The 16032-nt window shown below is 38.8% G+C and overlaps 1 protein-coding gene across 4 annotated transcripts in view; it reads left to right on the plus strand.

Annotated features, from left to right (window-relative positions):
* The window catches only part of EIF2AK4 (eukaryotic translation initiation factor 2 alpha kinase 4), a 114281-nt gene that overhangs the window by 56756 nt on the left and 41493 nt on the right, over positions 1-16032 (plus strand). For all 4 annotated transcript variants that reach the window (XM_017530920.2, XM_037739409.1, XM_017530922.2 and 1 more), the window contains 7 exons: positions 3810-3893; positions 5645-5767; positions 7902-8006; positions 9706-9760; positions 10316-10395; positions 11940-12041; positions 13697-13750. In XM_017530920.2, coding sequence (XP_017386409.1) covers positions 3810-3893; positions 5645-5767; positions 7902-8006; positions 9706-9760; positions 10316-10395; positions 11940-12041; positions 13697-13750 — 603 coding nt within the window. The remainder of the gene's footprint in view (positions 1-3809; positions 3894-5644; positions 5768-7901; positions 8007-9705; positions 9761-10315; positions 10396-11939; positions 12042-13696; positions 13751-16032) is intronic.

The raw sequence follows: 16032 nt of genomic DNA on the forward strand, positions 1-16032 counted from the left end.
CGCCACCATACCCAGCTGATTTTTTGTATTTTTAGTAGAGACAGGGTTTCACCATGTTGACCAGGATGGTCTCGATCTCTTGACCTCGTGATCCACCCACCTCGGCCTCCCAAAGTGCTGGGATTACAGGCTTGAGCCACCACGCCCGGCTATAATGTGGTTACTTTTAAATGGTTTCAGCTAAAGATGGATTTCTAGTCTTGTGTTTCTGAAATAAGCCTACTGCCAAAAAATACGTAATTCCAGCAAAATTGAACCCTTCAAATATTAGCCTGTGTGCATTTTGCCCTTCTTAGCCATAGGATAGATATCAGTGGCAAGAAAGAACTGACTTGACAAGGAGTCTTTCTGTAGATTGCACATCTTTAATACCTACCTGTTTTCTGTTTACCCCATTGTTGTTCTGTGTAGCGACAGACCTGTAAGCCACACAGAGATTTCTGGAAATTGCAAACTTGCAAAAATGCTGTGAGCTTCCATTTTTTCTTTTTCCTTTTTCTTTTGTTCTTTCTTATTATACTTAAATTCTAGGATACATGTGTAGAACATGCAGGTTTGTTACATAGGTATACATGTGCCATGGTGGTTTACTGTACCCATCAACCTGTCATCTACTTTAGATATTTCTCCTAATGCTCTCCGTCCCCTTTCCCCCACCCCACAACAGACCCTGGTGTGTGATGTTCCCCTCCCTGTTCTCATATGTTCTTACTGTTCAGCTCCCACTTATGAGTGAGAACATGCAGTGTTTGCTTTTCTGTTCTTGTGTTAATTTGCTGGGAATGATGGTTTCCAGCTTCATCCACGACCCTGCCAAGAACATGAACTCATTCTTTTTTATGGCTGCATAGTATTTCGTGGTGTGTATGTGCTGCATTTTCTTTATCCGGTCTACCATTGATGGGCATTTGGATTGGTTCCAAGTCTTTGCTATTGTAAATAATGCTACAGTAAACATGTGTGCGTGTGTCTTTATTGTAGAATGATTTAGAATCCTTTGGGTATATACCCAGTATTGGAGTTGCTGGGTCAAATGGTATTTCTAGTTCTAGATCCTTGAGGAATTGCTACATTGTCTTCCACAATGGTTGAACTAATGACATTCCCACCAACAGTGTAAAAGTGTTACTGTTTCTCCACATCGTCTCCAGTATCTGTTATTTCCTAACTTTTTAATGATTGCCTTCTAACTGGCATGAGATGATATCTTGTTATGCTTTTGATTTGCATTTCTCTAATGACCATTGATGATGAGCTTTTTTTCTTTTCTTTTCTTTTTTTTTTTTTTGAGACGGAGTTTCACTCATGTTACCCAGGCTGGAGTGCAATGGCGCGATCTCAGCTCACCACAACCTCCGCCTCCTGGGTTCAGGCAATTCTCCTGCTTCAGCTTCCTGAGTAGCTGGGATTACAGGCACGCACCACCATGCCCAGCTAATTTTTGTATTTTTAGTAGAGACGGGGTTTCACCATGTTGACCAGGATGGTCTCGATCTCTTGACCTCGTGATCCACCCGCCTCGGCCTCCCAAAGTGCTGGGATTACGGGCTTGAGCCTGTGGATGAGCTTTTTTTCATACGTTTGTTGGCTGCAAATGTCTTCTTTTGAAAATGTCTGTTCATATTCTTTACCCACTTTTTGATGGGGTTGGTTTTTTGTTTTTTTCTTGTAAATTTGTTTATGTTCCTTGTAGATTCTGGATATTAGCCCTTTGTCAGAGGGACAGATTGCAAAAATTTTCTCCCATTCTGCAGGTTGCCTGTTCACTCTGATAATAGTTTATTTTGCTGCGCAGAAGCTCTTTGGTTTAATTAGATCCCATTTGTCTATTTTGGCTTTTGTTGCCATTGCTTGTGGTGTTTTAGTCTTGAAGTCTTTGCCCATGCCTATGTCCTAAATGGTATTGCCTAGGTTTTCTTCTAGGGTTTTTTTGGTTTTAGGTCTTAGGTTTAAGTCTTTAATCCATCTTGAGTTAATTTTTGTATAAGGTATAAGGAAGGGGTCCAGTTTCAGTTTTTTGCATATGGCTAGCCAGTTTTCCCAATACCATTTATTAAATAGGGAATTGTTTCCCCATTGCTTGTTTTTGTCAGGTTTGTCAAAGATCATATGGTTGTAGATGTGTGGCATTATTTCTGAGGCGTCTGTTCTGTACCATTGGTCTATGTATCTGTTTTGGTACCAGCATGATGCTGTTTTGATTACTGTAGCCTTGTAGTATAATTTGAAGTCAGGTAGCGTGATGCCTCCAGCTTTGTTCTTTTTCCTTAGAATTTTCTTGGCTATGTGGGCTCTTTTTTGGTTTCACATGAAATTTAAAATAGTTTTTCCTAATTCTGTAAAGAAAGTCATTGGTAGCTTGATGGGAGTAGAAGTGAATCTATACATTACTTTGGGCAGTATGGCCATTTTCACAATATTTCTTCCTACCCATGAGCATGGCATGTTTTTCCATTTGTTTGTGTCCTCTCCTATTTCCTTGAGCAGTGGTTTGTTCTCTTTGATGTGGTCCTTCACATCCCTTGTAAGTTACATTCCTAGGTATTTTATTCTCTTTGTAGCAATTGTGGAGTTCACTCATGATTTGGCTCTCTGTCTGTTATTGGTGTATGGGAATGCTTGTGATTTTTGCACAATGATTTTGTATCCTGAGACTTCACTGAAGTTGCTTATCAGCTTAAGTAGTTTTGGGGGTGAGACAGTGGGGTTTTCTAAACATACAATCATGTTATCTTCAGAGATAATTTGACTTCACATGTTATTTATTCTTTACAAGTCTATAAGAGCTTTACTAGCTCTTATAGAATACTTCCTATTTGAATACTCTTTATTTCTTTCTCTTGCCTGATTGCCCTGGCCAGAACTTTCAGTACTATGTTGAATAAGAGTTGTGAGAGAGGGCATTCTTGTCTTGTGCCAGTTTTCAAAGGGAATGTTTCCAGCTTTTGCCCATTCAGTATGATACTGGCTGTGGGTTTGTCATAAATAGCTCTTACTATCTTGAGATACATTCCATCAATACCTCGTTTATTGAATGTTTTTAGCATGAAGCAGTGTTGAATTTTATTGAAGGCCTTTTCTCCATCTATTGAGATGATCATGTGGTTTTCGTCATTGGTTCTGTTTATGTGAAGGATTACATTTATTGCTTTGCATATGTTAAACCAGCCTTCCATCTCAGGGATGAAGCTGACTTGATCATGGATGATAAGCTTTTTAATGTGCTGCTGAATTTGGTTTGCCAGTGTTTTCCTGAGGATTTTTGCATCAATGTTCATCAGGAATATTGGCCTGAAATTTTCTTTTTTTGTTGTGTCTTTCCCAGGTTTTGGTATCAGGATGATGCTGGCCTCATAAAAAGAGATAGGGAGGAGTCTCTCTTTTTCTATTGCTTGGAATAGTTTTAGAAGAAATGATACCAGCTCCTCTAACTACCATCAGAGAGTACTATAATAAACACCTCTATGCAAATAAACTAGAATATCTAGAAGAAATGGATAAATTCCTGAACACATACAACCTCCCAAGACTAAAACCAGGAAGAAGTTGAATCCCTGAATAGACCAATAACAGATTCTGAAATTGAGGCAATAATTAATAGCCTACCAACCCAAAAAAGCCCAGGATTGGATGGATTCATAGCTGAGTGCTGTGAGCTTCTAAGGACAGTGGTTATGTTCTGCTCACTGACTCCCCCTCAGACAGCCGGGTGGCCCTGTGTCAGGGGTGGGCACAAATACTTGACGACGATGATGATTTTGCTTAATTTTGGCCCCCATTTTGAGTTTTTGTGTGTTCCTCTTGGTTAGGACGAAGACTGCAATGAGAAGAATGGCTGCCATGAAAGTGAGCCATCAGTGACGACTGAGGCTGTGCACTATCTATACATCCAGGTGAGGTCCTGGTGTGTAACAACACCCACTAGTGGCTGGTGGGCCTGTTTCAGGGTATTGGAACAAGATAATGGACAGAGGAGGGCTTACTGCCTCTACCAAAGGTTAATTAGTCAAGATGATTACCATATGGAGGCCTTTCCCCCAGCCTTGAACTCATGCTTTCTTGCAGTATTTCAGGATGCGCCACAGGGCAGCGCTGGGCTCAGGCTGTGCAAGTTCACATCCTGGATCCACCTGTTAGGACTGAACTCGGACAAGGTTCTTCAGCATCTTGTGCCTCAGTTTCCCCATCTATAAATTACACAATAGTAGCTCTTATAGACTTGTAAAGAATAAATAACATGTGAAGTGCTTAGAACTGTATCTGAGTTCCATAAATGCTAGACTGCATGAGCACAGAAACTCCACTTTGCCTAACCAGCTGAATCTGGACAAGTAAGGTATGATGCACACACATGTCTGTCTGTGCAGAAGTAACACCAACATGACTTTAAGCAAAGTGGCTTTTCCAGGAACCTCTGGAGACTAGTACCCAAGCAAGCCAGTTCCATTGGGGCGTTACAGAGAAGCCTAGGCTTTGGCCTGCCTACCTGCCAGAGCAGCAATATCCTAAACAGGGATGGGCTCTGCCAGTAGAGGGGTGGCCATAAAACAAAGAAGTCTCTGCACCAAGTGAACAGGACTGTGGGTCACTGTTAGTATTTCAGTCATAACTGCAGACAGGCAGATCTTTAGATGTGAGATGCAGAACTGTGCAGAAAAAGGAACCCTGATACAAGTTATAGCATTTTGAATGAAATGAATTAGGTATTTGCTTTCCTGGAGTTGGAGCTGGTTTAGTTATTCCTTAACATAAATATCTTTGAGGTACCATTTACACAGATAATAAAGCATTTGTCCCCCAAACCACTATTTATCCTCTATTATATTCCATTAGCTTCTACACAATTAGAATGGCATATAAGTACACAAAGGAGGTGCATCCAACATGCAGCAGGATCACAGTGTGGGCATCAGAGAATGCCTTGTGAGAGCCGGAGGGTGAGCCAGAGTTTACTGACAGTTTTACTGAGGACGATAGAACAAAGGCTGATCTTCTTCTCTTTAAAAACAATAAAACCCTTCATGATAAATCTCAACTCTGGTACTAGTTGAAACATATAGGCTAGTTTTGTAAATCAAATGCTGCATGTTGATTTAAGGTTTAAGTCATGTTGCACTGTTTCCTGATACACGAATACACTCAAGAAAGGGTGAGGCAGAGCCCGTCTCACTCTCCCAAGAAGACTTGAATGCTTTAATATTTATAATATTTTGCTCTAAACTTGAAGATCATTTGTCTTTAATGTAAGAAAAGCTAATGACATCATTAGATTAATTAACCCTCCTTGTAAATTTGGGTTTGGAAGCGATCTTGTAAACCAATAAATAAAATTTTACTACATCGTCAGTTTTTTTATATTAATTGTGATATGTATTTTAAACAAGTCATATTTTTAAATGAGCAATACTGTAAAAAAATTAAAATAGTTATGTTGGAGGGCTAAGATTGTGCATATTTACCCCCAAGGTATTTTTTAATACTGTTGGCTTCTTTTTTCAGTGTAAAAAACCAAGTCTTTACCATAACTGTTTAAAACCCATGGTACAGGTTTTTAAATGAAGGATTGTGTTAATTGCAGTCATGCAACTTAACTTAAAGCTGTTGTATAATCAAATTCTCCTGATTTGTCCTTGTCTGTGTGTAGATGGAGTACTGTGAGAAGAGCACTTTACGAGACACCATTGACCAGGGACTATATCAAGACACCGTCAGACTCTGGAGGCTTTTTCGAGAGATTCTGGATGGATTAGCTTATATCCATGAGAAAGTAAACTTTACACCATTTCATATCTGAAGACTTATGTTTACATAAATTTATGACTGCATGAAAATATCAAATGTAAGATTGGAGAAAAACTGAAGTAGAGGGAAAACTATGGGAATATGGACATAATCTATTTTTGTAGGAAAGAGAACAATGTGCCAAGAGACAATAGAATATTACAAGGTATCAGAGTATAACATTTAAAAATGTTAAGAAAACATTAAAGGTTAGAACAGGATCAGCAAACTGTGACCTGTAGGTGAAATCTAACCCACTAACTTTTCTTGTATGGCCTGTGAGCTAATAATGGCTTCTACATTTTTAAATGGTTGTAAAAAATTAAAAGAACATTTCATGACACATAAAAATTACATGAAATTCAAATTTCAATGCCACCAAGGTTATTGGAACATAGCTATGCTTGTTTGTTTATATATTGCCTGTGGCTATTTTTTCCCTTAATGGCAGATTTGAGTAGTTGCAACAGGGGCTGCAAAGCCTAAAGTATTTATTTTCTGGCCCTTTACAGAAAAAAAATTGGTTAACCTCTGGGAGAGGAGAAAATATTTGAACATGTAGGGAATGTGAGGATGATTTCTTGAGTGGTTTAGAATTAGGGCAGGGCGCAGTAGCTTCCATCTGTAATCCCAGCACTTTGGGAGGTTGAGGCATGCAGATCACTTGAACAAGGGTTCAAGACCAGACTGGTCAACATGGTGAAACCTCATCTCTACTAAAAGTACAAAAATTAGCCGGCTGTGATGGTTGAACACTTGTCATCCCAGCCACCTAGGAGGCTGAGGCAGGAGGATTGCTTGAACCTGGGAGGTAGAGGTTGCAGAGAGCCAAGATTGCAGCCTGGGCAACAGTACGAGACTTTGTCTCAAAAAAAAAAAAGCAAGGATGTGATTAATGTCTGCCAAGTTATTTGATTCTAACTGAATTAGTGCTGCCCTTCCTAGGAACACAGAGAAACACAGAAAGTCATCTAGCAAGAAGAGAAATGAGACTTTTTGAGTAATGTGGCTTGTCGCATGTCTAAAATGTTATTTTAAAGTTAGAAATTGCCATTATAATGTAAATGCTAATAGGCCTAGCTTCAGAATGAAACCCTACTTACATTTTTAAAATGGGATTGTCTAATGCAGTAACCAATATAAATTCATTAGTTTTTTCTCCTTTGCCTCAAATTCTTTAACCTTCAAATGTTTATTCTGTACCATATTTATACTGAGAAGCAAGGGCTGTAATTTACAAATGTGTAGTTTATAAATGATTTAGTAGAAGCAGAATTTGCAAGGTTACAAATGAAATGAGTTCCAATTAGGGCCACTAAAGCTGCATTACTGCGATTTTATCCTGGGATGCTAGAACCATGCCCCCTGTGCTCTCTTTCATTCTATCCAATTTGCTCAGTATTGGCTATCCATTTGCGGGCATCTAACACTGTGCCATATCTAGAAATACAGAGAGGCACAAGTCCCATGCTTGAGAAGGACTTGTTGCTTTTGGAGGGAGCCAGAATTTACCTTCAGGTAGTGGTAAAAGAGATTATTATTTTTTATAATACATGAAACAGTCCACATTACGAGCCATGAGGAAAATGAGAAAGCAATCTCATGTAACACGTAATTATTGCACACCTACTGTGTGTGCTGAGGATGGCCAAGTGAGGATGGCCAAGTTGAACTGTTTGAATTACTGTGGAAGGCTCATGAATGAGTTGGCACCTGCAAATGTTGGTACAGTGCGAATGCATGGAAAAAGCAAGAGTATCCTATGAAGAGGAGATGGTACAAAGAAAGAAATAGAAGAAGGAACAAAAATGGCGTGTCTCCTGACCAGAGCAGAGGTTTTGTAATGTAGCAGAGGGAAAGGTAATTTGGTGAACCCAGTGGAAGGGGCCTTGGATGCCACAGAGAACTTTTTAGAATTTACCTGGTATGGATAACACCAGGTAGAACTAGGAGATGGTAAAGAGGTCATAGGACAGTTAGGAGACATTGCAGAGGCCAGATAGCCAGGACCAGGGTGGTCTGTGGGAGAAGACCTCATATAATTTCATCACTAGGTTAGCCTTTTAAATTAGGAAGTAGGTGTAACTCCAAACCATTGTTTCTTCACTCTCTTTCAACAGGGAATGATTCACCGGGATTTGAAGCCTGTCAACATTTTTCTGGATTCTGATGACCATGTGAAAATAGGTGATTTTGGTTTGGCAACAGACCATCTAGCCTTTTCTGTAAGTATTTTAAAAATTAGACTATACTTAAAAACAGACCCAGATGCTTTGATAATTCTGAAAGTATTAGCAGATACAATAGTGCGTTCACAGAACTATGCTGTCTAATCCTCAGGAGATTATACAAACCTGAAGGGGCATGCTGCAAATGATCTTGTAGGCTTTGAAATTGTAAGTATATTTGAGTGAATGTATTCCACTTGAGGTACACAAAATTATTGGCTTGGGAAAAATATTGATGTCAGAGACATTGAATACTTTATGAAACAATTGATTATTTTGGTCTACCGTGCCTGGCGCTGGGCTAGATGCATTATACCTCAGAGGTTTTTTTTGGTTTAGGGAAATGAGGCTCAAAAACATAAAACACCAGGAGAGCATACAGTTATGAGGATCAAGAAAGGCTAGATAACAACAGTGGCATTTCAGATGTCCTTAAACAGTGGATGGGAGTCCAATAGGTGGAGGTTAAGGACAGGGAATGGTAACACCAGGATGGGTATTCCAGAGAGAAAGCACAGCATACACGAAGTGCCCAGGGTGAGCAGACTTGGCTATGCGCAGACCAGCATATTGTCTGACTGTGAGGTGCGGGGGGTAGGGAGAGGATGCTGGGCAGTTGAGGAGTCATTGGAAGGTTGCGTAGTTTTGTAGGTGGTAGGCCTTGAATGCCAGAGGAGAAATTTTACTCCACATTATAAGCCCAAATTATTAGGCACCAAGATTGGTAGGAAATGCGGTTAATTCTAAGGGTGATCAGGAAAGGAAAATAGGATTTGAGTTACTGGTGAGAACAACCATTCGGGCCAAGTTGGAAGGTGAGGCTAGGCATGGAAAGGGAGGAGAGGGAAGGCAGACAGTAAGGACTCAGTCCCGATCATAGTCCCCATGGAGCATATGTATGGGAGAGTGCCAAGACCAAGGATGGGCCAGATGGTGGAATCTTGATCCCCAAACTAAAGAATTTAACTTGATGTCTAGAAGGCTGCAACATAGTAAGACAGATAAGAGTTCAGGCTGTGGAGTCCCACTGACCTAACTAGAATCCTATCTCTGCCACTGCTTTGTGGCATGATCTTGGACAATTAATTAACCTCTTAATACCTCATTTGTAAAGTGTGTCTAATACCAACTAGCGCCTAGCTCAAAAAGTTGTCAGCAAGATAAATAAGAATGCAGGTAAAGCACCTAGAACAGTGCCCAGCACTAAGAATGTTGAAGCCAGTGTTACTGATGGTGGCAGTTGTAATGGGAATAGTGACTTAGGGTATTGACAACACTGTTGCACATTGTGGAGCAACGTAAGGCTACCCAGGAGGCATTAGCCATGAGTCAGGGTGGAACATGTTTGCTGAGCAGACTCAAGAAAAGAAAAGTAAAGATTGACCCAGAGAAAGTGACAGCAATGGGAAAATTGAAAGATGAATTTGTTGTTTTTAATATACTCTTACTCTTCTTAGAAAATAGATTCTGTTTTTGGCATTTGCTACTTGAAAAATTGGTTTCTCTAAGCTTTTGCATATTTCTATCCTAAAGAAAGAGTTGTATAGTGATTGCCCCTCTTCCTCTTGATTTCATTGGGTTTCCTCAGAGCCTTGTATTAGTGGGTCAACTAAACTAGAAAAAAATTAAAACTCAAGCCATTCTCGTGGAATAATATCATGTTTTAATTGGATATTTGGCTTACTTATATTTTTAGGCTGACAGCAAACAAGATGATCAGGCAGGAGACTTGATTAAGTCAGACCCTTCAGGTAAACCCAGAAGACTATATATTTTCATCCATGAGTTAAAGACCACAGAATTTCTTAACCTGAAACCTGCTTTTTACTTGTAAAAGTTTTATTCCACAGCAGATTTTAATTGTTCCTTAAATTAATGAAATTATGGAAATGTGTTAATCTTTTAATGTATCAATTGTTCTTTGAACTTTAAGAAATTAGAGCTTCAGTGAGTAGAATAATTGGCTCCCAGGGGTAGACAGTTGTATTTTGTGTAACCTCAGTTGGTAATGTGAGGTTACTAACTCACATTGGTAACCTCAACCTCATGAGCTGATCCATCTGGGGTTTTCTATGTGGCACTTTCCTTCCTCTGCCACAGCAAAGGCATCCTTGTGTAGAACAGAGTGTGTGGCCATATGTGACTTATGGTTATTCATTTGGTACAATGCATGCTGTTGCTCCCTGTGAGTGGTATAGACAGTTAACAGATCATGCCTCACTTGTAAGAAACCTTTGTTTGTTTTTAATTCATGTCATCTATAGTCCTATTATTGGGAAGTTTTCCCTCTGTTTTCCTCCACACAGGTCACTTAACTGGGATGGTTGGCACTGCTCTCTATGTAAGCCCAGAGGTCCAAGGAAGCACCAAATCTGCATACAACCAGGTACGGGGTTTTGTGGGGAAAAGGAATCTCAAAATTAAGGTAATAGGACATCTAAATCACAGCATTTGGGGCTTAGTCCCAGCTGAAATAGTCAGGACATCCACTTGTTCACACTCCAGGAAGGACTCATGGTCCCAAGGAGCTTACAGTCAGTCCATCCATCCACCCATCCACCCACCCACCTACCCACCTTGCACCCATCCATCCATGCATCCATCTGTTCATGCATCCATCCATGCACCCATCCATCCACCCACCCATTCCTCTATCCAAAGAATGTGTGAATTGACCCCTATCTTGGGCAAGATGCCAGGAACAGAAGTGGCTCCAGCTCTCCAGGGAGCTTGTCCACTGGTGGATGAAACGGACGATAAATAAGTAAAAAAATAAAATATATAATCACAAATTGTGATGGAGCTAAGTGACAAAGAGAACAGATTGACCCAAGAAGATCTCTTGAAAGGATGGCATTTAGGATAAAGGATGAGAAAGGAGAAGCCACACATTATTAAGTATAGTCACCATGCTGTGCTTTAGATCTCCAGAATTTATTCATGTTATAACTGAAAATGTATTCCCTTTGACCAGCATCTCCCCTTTACTCCCAGCCCCTGGTAGCCACCATTCTAGTCTCTGTTACTGTGGGTTAGACTTTTACTTAGATTCCATATAACAGTGAGATCATGCAGTATTTGCTTTTCTGTGTCTAGCTTATTTCACCTAACAGAATGTCATCTAGGTTCATCCATGTTGTCACAAATGGCAAGATTCCCTTCTTTTTGAAGACCATGTGACCTTGTAGTCAGGAGCTGGCCTTTTCTGTTAGCTGCAGATTTTGGTCTGTGTTTCATTTTTAAGATGATTAGTCAAGATGCAAAACAAAGCAAATTCTTATGAGCAATCTCGGTTGTCCTTGCTCTTCAGCCATTATTTCCAGTTTTCAGCCAGTGGTTTTCTATGTCTGTGGATACAACGAAACCAGTTACCATTAATTTTCTAGGAAGGCCAAGCATGTTGGCTCATACCTGTAATCTTGGCACTTTAGGAGGCCAAGGTGGGTGAATTGCTTGAGCCCAGGAGTTGGAGACCAGCCTGGGCAACATAGTGAAACACAGTTTCTACAAAAACTACACAGAAAAAAATAGTTGGGCATGGTGGTGCACACCTGTAGTCCCAGCTACTCAGGAGGCTGAGGTTTAAGGATCACTTGAGCCCAGGAGGCGGAGGTTGCAGTGAGCCAAGATTGTACCACTGCACATCAGCCTGGGTGACAGAGTGAGACCCTGCTTCAAAAAAGAAAAATAAATTTCCAGGAAAATGTTTAAAGAAATCATGCCAAATATTTTATCATCACCTAAATAAAAAATATATTACTTACCCTTTATAACCATAATTTTTAAGAATGAATCTTCATATTTTGCCAGTGTGACCTGTTTTGTACTTACACAAACTTTATTTCAGGTAACAGTGCTTATCCTATAATTCCCTGGTAAATTATACTTTCATATCAAGGCTTTCTAAATGCAATTATTTTTTCCCCTCAGAAAGTGGATCTCTTCAGCCTGGGAATTATCTTCTTTGAGATGTCCTATCATCCCATGATCACGGCTTCAGAAAGGATCTTTGTTCTCAACCAACTGAGAGATGTATGTATCAGTTGGTTTAGTGCCCACATTTTCAGTAGCCTGAATCTTAGCACAGAGATCAGAATTCAAAGCAGGATATTTTTCTGGTATTTATAATATAGAAGAGGCTATCCTACTGTAATATTAATGACTCATTTATTCGCATATGCCAGGCTAACCAGTTTTCCCATTTTCAGTGAAGCATTTTTCTAAGCAAAAGAAGTCATCTCTGTTAAGTTCTTAAAATAGCAGTTTTGGGAGCCAAAGATCGTCAGCATGTGGGAGGGATCTTACTGGTCTCTCTACGGTGTTTCCAATAAATGGAACCCTACCCCCGATGATGAGAAACTTGCTCCAGTTTTGTTTGATTTTGGAAATCTTACTTGGAGAAATTGCTAGGTTATAGTCACTTTTTAAAAAATTATTCTGAGATTTACTCTTGATCTTAAAGGAAGAAGCCACAAAATTGGGCTTGATGTTAATACAGTTATAACAAGAGAGTGGATTGTAAGGATAATGGATATTTAGTTCTAGAAGTTAAAGATGCCTGTTGAATGGACCAGGTGTAGTAATGTCTAAAGAAAACTACTATGACCAGAAGTTAAAATGGGTCAAAAAAAAAAAAAAATCTGCCCATTGAAATTTTTTTCCCAGTGAAATTTCCATTTGTGTTCTTGGGATTACTCCTTGCCTCTTTCACTGCCTGAGCTAAAAGGCACCAACATTACGTGTGCAAGGTCAGAGGTGCCCATGCGCAAACAGCATTAAGATGAAAGTGAAGAGCAAAGTTTGGGTGAGGGTGATTTAAATGACGTTTATGAGCAAGACATCTGGAGAGCCGCCTTCTTTCTTAGCAGAGTGAGGCAGAAATATTTATTAAGTTAAATCATAAACATGGTAACTAGAATACAGTAAGAATACCCCTGTATTCTAATGTAAGAATACTTCTCTGGATAGTTTTGAAAATAAGTAAATTATTTTACTGTCAGTACAGTGTGGATAGCCGTGTTTATGAAGTATAGGACTAAGTAAAGTGATTACTATCACCTCGCCTTGATTGGAATCCTCTTAGATAATTATGTCCTTGATGAAGTGCCTTTCTTTTGTCTAAAATTCATGTTTATTTACCAGAAAGTTGAGAACTTTTGGGGAAGTAGAGAACTTTCAGGGAAGCAGAAGTTTTTCCTCTTATTCTGTGTTGGTAGATGGGTGTTTTTTTCCCCTTTTATCATCTACATGTTTAATAAAACAACTTGGTTGTTCTTCAAAGCCATTAGAATTTTACTTTGTACTCAGATGTGCTTTCTGCACCTTGACATTTTTTTTCTCAATGAAATTTCCATCTATGTTCTTGGGATTAATCCTTGCCTCTGTTACTGCCTGAGTTGAAAGGGACCAGTGTTACAGTACGCGAGGTCAAGGGTGCCCTTGAACTAACAGCATTAAGGAGAAAGTGATGAGTGAGGTTTGGGTGGGGCTGTCAGTTGGGTAAAGTTTATATTAAAATAATATGTATATAATTAGAAGAATAAGCATCAGGTTTCAAGAAGGTATCACTTATCTTTTCTTGGTAGCAAATTTTTATTTCTGTATTTGATTTTCTTGCTTATGGTGAATAAATACTTTCACTGTGGCAGTCTGCCAAAACCTTGCTGATTTGAATGTATTTTTTTTAGCCCACTTCGCCTAAGTTTCCAGAGGACTTTGATGATGGAGAGCATACAAAGCAGGTAATTTTCTGATGCATCAATTACTATGTCTTCAGTCTTGCATTTTAATTATTATTTTTCTTACTTTTTTTTTTTTTTTTCAGTTAGTAATCTTCTGCAACTCATTCTCTTGCATGCTGGAAACAATGTGGGGAAAAAAATATCAAAAGATGAAGCACTTAAAATGTTATTAGACTTGAAATACACCATAAAAATGCCAAGAACTGGCATAGAAAATAAGCAAATTGCAGGGTTCTTTTGTGCAATTCATTGTGCTTTTGAAGTGCTATTTGGACCCTCGGCTTAGCTGTTGGAAAAAAAAAAAAAGAGTGCTTTTACAATTCATTGTTTTAGATAAAGCTTGGGGCTTTAAGAAAAAAATATAATTTAAAACTGTAATTTTGTTCTGTTTTCTGGTTGTAGTAGCTCAGATAATGGGGGAAGGGTTGCATTTTCTAGACAGTCTGTTATTACAATATTTTAAATTTTAAAGCAAAATAATTTCTCCTATATAATCTGAGTGTGCGTGTGACTTGTGACATAGGCTAATATTGGCATCCAGCAAATATTAAAAAAGCAATTATTAGTGAACTTGTGTATTGGGTTCTGGTATGCCTTTCTTAGTGCCAGTTTTTTGTCTTGGTACTGTGATTAATACTCTTGTCATATGGAAGTTTATTTCTTAAACTGACTTACTGGCAATTATAATCAAGGCAAATCCCTTATTTAAATAATTAATGCTGAGAACAGAAGCATAGACAGATACTGTATTAATTTGCTGCTGCTTGCTTGCTGGTTGTGTATCTGGATGGACATGCCACTTTTCTAGACTTCAATTTCCCTCACCTATAAAATAAAAGTATTAAATATTCCTTATTTATATTATTACATTAACATTGTGTCATTTGGTAATGTTTAATATGATGGCTATTTATGGCTGTGGGGACCCATTCTGCCTCATCTGTTTAATTAGTGAAGGCCATTAGAAATAACACTGAGTCAGAATTTTCAGCTCTCTGGAGTCCCCTCCCACATAGTGGGAGCTTTAAAAAAAAAAGAGAGAAAAAAAAGACAAAGAAAAAAAAAAAGAAATACATTGAGTCATGTTTCTGCTTCTTTTGGTAGCTCTTACTGTTTCTGGGTGTCACAAGTAAATGTTCACTTCATAGCCTTTCCTTATGACAAAGTCAGTCTTATTCAGTGCTTCCCTTGTTGACAGCTATGATGGCCCAGAAACTATATAAACCATTTCTCACAATAAGGACTGCACTCCTATCATCAGATATATATTAGGCATCCTTGAGCGTTTGAGTCTGGGCTGTACAAATTGGCACCAAAACAAAAACAAAACCACAATCACTTCCCATGGCATAGTCATTGCTTTTTATCTGAAAGGAGGAAACATAGAAGATGCTTATGGAATGAGCATAACATAATTTTTTGCCATGCATACTTACCAGTACAGCAGTCTAGTATGCTCAATAGGGTATTCTTGTTTTTGTCCATTTAATATACCTTTCATAAAAGTTGTATCATGTCATTTTCTTTCTATATAATATAAAACTCCTATATCCCATAAGAAGTAATTACCTGTGTTTTTATTTTAGCCTAAGACTGGAGGGAGAGTGGTGTGGGGAGGGGGGAGTATTTTAAAGATTTATAATTAGAAAATGAAGTCTGTCTGATCGTTGAGGTTTTCTTATCTCAAATATTTCTCTAACTCCTTATAAATCTTTATTATAAACAGAGGATTAAGAATCCTTAAGGAACCTCTGGAAGGTTTAGATTGCCTTCACTGCTTTAATGAGATGGCTGTGAAGATAAATGAATAACATAAATCAAGAGAATTAAAGGGGAATGGTATCAATGCAAATAACATAAATGGAACAGAAACCATTAAAACAAGATGTTTTACATTGCTTTTAGGATTCCAGCTGCTATTATACAATTTCTACTCGAATTAGGCATGTAAAGCTATTTGTTTTATCTTTTTACATCTGTTTATACAATATTTTGTATGTTTATAAGGCCTAATTTCTGCTTCTATGTAGTTGTTGAGTTGATGACTTTTTTGGTTGTGACAGTAAAGTATAAAAGGAAAGGGCCTCCTTTTAAGAAATGTTTAAGGCCAGGCACGGTGGCTTAAGCCTGTAATCCCAGCACTTTGGGAGGCCGAGGCGGGTGGATCACGAGGTCAGGAGATCGAGACCATCCTGGTCAACATGGTGAAACCCCGTCTCTACTAAAAAAAAATACAAAAAATTAGCTGGGCATGGTGGCGCGTGCCTGTAATCCCAGCTACT

Source organism: Cebus imitator, unplaced genomic scaffold (genome assembly GCF_001604975.1).
Source record: "Cebus imitator isolate Cc_AM_T3 unplaced genomic scaffold, Cebus_imitator-1.0 Scaffold70, whole genome shotgun sequence".
NCBI lineage: Eukaryota > Metazoa > Chordata > Mammalia > Primates > Cebidae > Cebus > Cebus imitator.